General features: G+C 40.4%; 1 protein-coding gene across 1 annotated transcript in view; it reads left to right on the top strand.

Moving 5' to 3' along the window:
* The window catches only part of Snrnp27 (small nuclear ribonucleoprotein U4/U6.U5 subunit 27), a 24,690-nt gene extending 18,587 nt beyond the window's left edge, over positions 1-6,103 (top strand). The window contains exons 5-6 of the mRNA XM_008823258.3: positions 3,960-4,024; positions 5,062-6,103. Of these exons, the coding sequence (XP_008821480.1) occupies positions 3,960-4,024; positions 5,062-5,116 (120 nt within the window). The 3' untranslated portion in view covers positions 5,117-6,103. The remainder of the gene's footprint in view (positions 1-3,959; positions 4,025-5,061) is intronic.
* The last annotated feature ends 679 nt before the right edge of the window (positions 6,104-6,782 follow it).

Here is a 6,782-nt window from a genome sequence, read left to right as displayed (position 1 = left end):
AGAATGAAGTGGCCCTCTTTGTCTCTTCTGATTAGTTTTAGTTTTAAGTCTATTAGATTTGCTACGCCTTCTTTTTTCTTAGTGTCATTTGCTTGGTATATTTTTTTCCATCCTTTCACTTTGAGATAGTGTCTGTCCTTGAAAGTGAGATGAGTTTCTTGCAGACAACAAAAAGATGGGTTTTGTTCCTCAATCCATTCACATAGTCTCTGTGTCTTTTCACTGGGGAGTTCAGTCTGTTAATATTTAAAGTTATTAATGAAAGATGACTATTGAATCCTGTCATTTTTATTTCTGTTTACATTCTTGATATAGCTGTACTTTTCCACAGTTATACCTTCATAAGATATCTTTCTGCAACCCCTTGTGTATAGTCATTCCTTTCTTTAGCTCTTTATATTGCTTCCAGAACTTTCTGAAGACTGGTTTTGTGGACATGAATTCCTTCAGCCTCTTTATGTCATGGAAGATTTTTCTTTCCCCTTCAACTGTAATAGACATTTTGGCTGGGTATAGTAATCTGGGTTGGCATCTGTGGTCATTTAAAACTGGGAATAGTTTGGTCTAGGCTCTTCTAGCTTTCATAGTTTGCATTGAAAAGTCAGCTGTGATCCTAATGGGTTTTCCTTTATATGTGACTTGTTGTTTCTCTTTTGCAGCTTTCAGTACTGTCTCTTTGTTCTGTACATTTAGTGTTTTTACTATTATGTGCTGTGGAGAGTTTCTTTTCTGGTCCTGTCTATTTGGTGTTCTATATGCTTCTTGTATTTGTATGGGCATGTCTTCTGTAATTCTGAAGGTTTTGTTGTTGTTGTTATTTTTCCTCTTACAGTAAGTTTTAAGTATTGTCTCTTTGTTTTGTACGTGTAGTGTTTTTACTATGATGTGCTGTGGAGAGTTTCTTTCTGTTCCTGTCTGTTTGGTTTTCTATATGCTTCTTGTATTTATATGAGCATGTCTTTCTTTAATTTGGGGAAATTTTCTTCAATGATTCTGTTGAAGATCTGGTCCATGCCATTATCCTGGGATTCTTCCCCTTCCTATATGCCTATGATTCCTAAGTTTTGTCTTTTTATGGTGTCACACAATTCCTGCATATTCCATTCTTGTGATTTCTTAAATTTTTCATAATCTTTGCTTGAGTGGTCCAGTTCATCCACTTTATCTTCCAGTCTTGATACTCTGTTTTCAGTTTTGTTCATCCTATTGTTGAAGCTTTCTCCTGTCGTTTCTGATTGTCTTACTGAGTGTTTCACTTCCTTCTTCATTTCAGCCTGAGTATTCTTCAATATTTCTAACTCTTTTCTGAATTCATTCAGAAGTTTATCCCTATCTTCCTCAGTTCTTTGATTTCTTTGTGTGTTCTTTAAATTCACTGAGTTCTTTTACTATATTTATAAATGTTCTTTTGAGTTCCATGTCCTGCATAGTCTCTAGAGGATTCTCATTGTGCTCCTCTAGAGGATTACTGGTATTTGGTGGGGATATGTTATTTTGGTTTTTCATGTTATTATTTTTTCTCTGTGATTTTGACATGTGAATTTCTTTTGTAGTTTCTGACTCTTGTTTTTTTTTAGGTCTGCTTCTTCTTGTGAACTTTATGTGTCTTTGTGGTTTACTTTTTGGAGATGAAAAGCTGGTTCATCTAAGGTTCTAGTTTTCTCTTTTGATTTTATATTTGAGTGGCCTAATTGCTTTTGTCTTCAGGAGTTCCCACAGAGGCCCAATTCAGGTGAGGGTCAGATGTTTTCAGGCTTTCTCCTAAGGTCTGGATCCCTCCAGGAACGATTTTGACCTCAGGAATTTGGGGGTTGGACTGGACTGGCAGCTTGGCCCAGGAAAGATGCTGGTCTAGGGCATCTGGTGGCCTTGCCACCCAGAGATGCAAAGGCAGATGGGGCGGGAAGAGGCCCCAAGGACTCCTTGGTACTGCACTGAGGAGCTGGGTTGGTCTGGATGCAAAGGAAAGAGGAAAGAGGCTGGCAGGTGGTGCAGGTCCAGGGAAGCAGAGGGAGGTGAGGGCGGGTCCAGGCCCAGAAGCAGTGCTCCTGGGGCCGGGAGAAGGCACTAAGTTGGTCTGGATGAAAAGGATCAGGAAGCAGTATTGGTTCCCCAGGTGTCTGGGGCCCCAAGACAAGGAATGGGACAGGACCCAAACTAGGAGAGACATCTGGGGGAGATAGAAGGGTGAATCAACTTTTTTTGTTTTTAATAAACTTTTTATTTTTATTTTATGTGTATACATGTACTCCCTACATGTAGGTGAGTGCACCTGTGTTGTGCAAAACCCATGGAGGACAGAAGAGGCCATTGGATCCCCTGTAACTGGAGTTATGGACAGTTGTTAGCTGACATGTGGGTGCTAGGATTCAATTCCCAAGTCTTCTGTAAGAACCACCAGTGTTCTTAACCACTGAGCCATTTCTCCATCCCTGTATTTGGATATTTTTGTCCCCAGATGATGGGGCTCTTTGGGGAGGTTTTTAGAAGGTGTGGCTATCCTAGAGGAAGCACTTCACTGGGGGTGGGCTTAGAGAGTTCTTAAGCGATGCCAGATCTCCAGTCGCTCTCTTGCTTCCTGTGCCTGCGTGATGATGTGAGATCTTAGCTTCTGCTGCTCCTGCTCCAGCCACCTGCAGCCACCATGCCTCTCTGCCATGAAGGGCTGTAATTCCCCTGGAACCATAAGCTCAAATAAACCCTTCCTTCTATAAATTGCTTGGGTCAGTGTTTCTATCACAGCAACAGAAAAGTGACTAATACAATGGCTCAGCAGCTGGACCATTTGATTTGGGCCTTGAACTGGATGGCCCAACTAACTGTAGCTTGGATGGGGACAGGGAAGGTAATTCAGACATGAACAACAGCATGGGGGCAAATGGGAACAGGATGTGAGCTCAGCTGTCGGCTACATGGAGCATGAACAACATGGAAAGAGGGCAGGTGCACATTTGGAAAGGCCAGCACTAATAACCCAGCTTTACACTTGTTCCAAGTTCTGACTCCTGAGCTCAATGTCAAAGTGTTAATCATTTTTGCAAGAAATGGGCATTAAGGGCTGGAGAGATGGCTTAGCAGTTAAGAGCACTGGCTGCTCTTGCAGAGGACCCAGATTCAATTTCCTAGCACTCACATGGTGGCTAACAACCATCCACAACTCCAGTGCCAGGGGATCCAACAATGCCTTCTGATCTCCGAGGGCCTTGCATGATACAGGTGCACTTACACACACGTAGGCAATACCTTTATACAGATAAAAATACAAATAAAATAAGATAAAAAATTTTTAAAAGAGATGAGAGTTAAACACATGGACTCTTGTCTCAGCTGTAATTGGAGAATTACCAGCTAAGGTTAAATTTTGTATAAATGAGAATATTTTCAGAGATAATACCCACAGCTTTTATCTCGTTTCAAAGGATTCTTTGATAAGAGGTTAGAATCTATTATTTCCCAACATGCCTTGCGTATCACATGTGAACCATAAGTGTTGGTTGATTGATTTTGTTTTGTGGTGCTGATAGTTGTACATGGTGGGCAAGCACCCTACCACTAAGTACACTGACAGTTCTGTATGTTTGTTGATTTAAATACTGTATTGAGCTGGGTGTGGTGGCGCACGCCTTTCATCCCAGCACCTGGGAGGCAGAGGCAGGTGAATCTCTGTGAGTTCAAGGCCAAACTGGTCTACATAGTGAGTTCCAGGCCAGCTGGGGCTACAGGGAGACCCTGTCTCAAAAAGACACTCCCCCCCAAAAAAAAAATACAGAATTGATTATATATGACTATAAAAATGTGAACAAAGTTGTAACACTTGATAGTTCATGGGGTATCATCTAGATCTGAAAATCTCCTTCATTGGGCCCTTTACTTTGAATGGCTCTTGCCACTAAAATTGTGTCTATATGATCCATCCCTTTGATCCAGGTTTTTAATGTGCTCTTTCTGTTTTTCTCCAGGGAAAGAAGGTAGATGGCTCTGTAAATGCCTACGCCATAAACGTGTCTCAGAAGAGGAAGTACAGGTGTGTACACTCCACATCCCATGTTTGTGCTTGAACTCAATTTCAGATTTGGAAAGAATGAATTTTATTACAGGATAATTGTGTGTGTTTAAGAAATGTAGCAGTTGGGGCTGGAGAGATGGATCAGCGGTTAAGAGCACTGACTGCTCTTGCAGAGGACCCCGGTTCAATTTTCAGCACCCACATGGTGGCTACAAACTGTCCTTAACTCCAGTTCCAGGGGAATCCGATGCCCTCTTCTGACCTCCGCAGCATTGCATGACACAGGTGCACTCACATACATGCAGTCAATACACTCATACACATAAAAACGATTGAAAAAAGAGAGGGGCAGGAAGGGAGAGGGGAGGGGGGAAGGGAGGGGAGAGAGAAAGTTTGCCATACTGGCTCTTGATAGTCAGTCTTTTAATTTTTTTCCTTTTGTTTTGTTTTTGAGACTATTTCATGTAGCCCAGACTGGCCTCAGACTTGTTATGTAGCTAAGGATAACTATGACCAATACTTCTGCTTCCATCTCCCAAATGCTAGGGATTATAGGCATGTGTCACCAAGCCTGGCTCCTGCTCTTTCCTCTGGTTTAGTGAAATACTATCTTCCCTGCTTATATTCTGATATGTTAAAATTACCTTCCAATTTACATGTGATCAAGTAGCTCTTCCTGTTACTGCCTTGAGACATGTCTGGCTTTGGTTAGGCCTGTCAGCTCTCAGCATCCACCAGCCCCCCACTGCTGGGGTTACAGACATGTCCAGCAGTGCCCAGCTTTTTACATGGTTCTGGGTCCTCATGCTTGGAAAGCAAATGCTGAACCATCTCACCAGCCCTGGTGTCGACACGGGGTCTGTCTATATGTATCACAGACTGGGCTGTGCCTCAGCTTCTGTGATGCTGGAGTTAGACACATACCACCATACCCTGCTAAAACCTTGCTGTTCTAAGGTGAGGTTAGTTTTAATTCTTGAGGTATGTTAATCGTTTTATAAGTTTTTAGAACATGAGTCCAAATTCTTAAAAACAATTTTTCTCTTCTTTCATAGGCAGTACATGAATCGAAAAGGTGGATTCAACAGACCTTTGGATTTTATTGCATGAGACTTGAGATATTGAAAGAAGGATTTTTCCCCCTCATCTGGGTCAGAGAGTGTTTTGTATTTTGTATTTAATATTCATAGAAACAGGATCTTGGTTCTTCCTTATAAAGTAAGGAAATCTTATTTATGACATCCACAGTTTACTTCCTTAGCTCAGAAGGCAGGTGCATTCTTTCTAAGGCTGTGTGCATTGGGTGTTGCCACCCTACTGTCAACCTCACTGTCCTTGTGAGGATGCGCATACTTTCTTCTTGGACACTGTTTAGGATTTCTAAAAAGGGAAATAACTTAGACGTTTCTCCAATAAAACAATATTTCTACCCATCTTATATGTGATAAGTATCTTTTTTCCTAGATTAAAGATGTTTTCTTTTTACTCACATAGATTTAAGGTTTTGTTGTTATTTTGTCTTGACAAGCTTTTGCTATGTAGCCCAGGCTGGCCTTGAACTTAGGACAATCCTCCTGCCTCTGTAACCCTTGTGCTAGGATTAGAGGTGTGTCTCACCACGCCAAGCTCAGATTTAGATATTTTGATTCTTGGTAGTTTAAAAACTAGAAAAATGGAAAAAGTATAGCTTTGGATTTTTATATAGTCAATGTTTTCCCCCAAAGTATTGTTTATTGTATTTCTCCAATTATAAAGCAATGCATATTTGCTATAAAAATACTTGAGAGAGCCAAGCAGTGAAAGAGAAGCCACAGCTCACCTGTAATTTACTCCAGAAATAGTAAACGTTAACATTTGGTTTGTGCCTTTCTAGGTTCCTGTGGGTGTGTATTTCTCTACCCAACTCATGCAATGTGTATATAGTTCCCCTCTAACCCTTTTCCTCATTTTTTAACAACATTTTTATGCTTGTGTTACTGTTTAGAACCTTGACATCCTGCAGCCTCTTGGCTGCATCACAGTTTATCAGCCCATCCCTCACTGGTGAACAGGAGCTTGTCTCCACAACTATTACAATTAAAACTGACTTGTCTTTCCCCACTGTGTATATATTTTTGTTCTTGATCTGGTGTTTCTTCAGAGTCTGTTCTTAGATGTTGTATTACTGAGTGGGAGATAGATGGATATGTTTTAAGGTTTTATGTATATATAACTAGAAGGTTTAAAAAAAAAAAAAACCTCTAGTAAAATCTGAGCATTCCCGTTTTATAAATGTGCACAATTAGTACATATAATCATTTTTTAAAGTTTCCTATTTGATGGATAAGTTATGATACTTGTTTTTGTTTTCATTTAGTATTTAGAAAAAAATACTTTGGGGGCAGAGGGGGGTTGAAACAGGTTCTCCCTGTAGCCCCAGCTGGCCTGGAACTCACAAAGATCTGCCTACCTCAACCAAAGCGTGCTGATTCATCAGCCTGCTTGAATGTTTTTTAAATATATTAACCACAGACATTTCTGATAAGTGCTGATTTCAGATCTTATATTCATTGTCTTTCAATATACTTTCTTTTCCTACTTGAAGATAGTTCTATTTATTGAAGACAATAAGCATCACAGGTTCTGTTTCATATGTTATTTCTATCTGAAGCTTTGTGGCTTAGAGTTTAAATTTTATTCTGCAGAGTAACTGCTGCAAATATATGAAGCACAGGTCAGTTGTTCCCAAGGCTATCTAGTGACAGGTTGTGTAGCTATTTAAACAGCTCATATGTGC

Source organism: Nannospalax galili, unplaced genomic scaffold (genome assembly GCF_000622305.1).
Source record: "Nannospalax galili isolate Female #2095 unplaced genomic scaffold, S.galili_v1.0 scaffold269, whole genome shotgun sequence".
Taxonomy (NCBI): domain Eukaryota; kingdom Metazoa; phylum Chordata; class Mammalia; order Rodentia; family Spalacidae; genus Nannospalax; species Nannospalax galili.
This window is presented reverse-complemented; position numbering and strand designations above follow the sequence as displayed.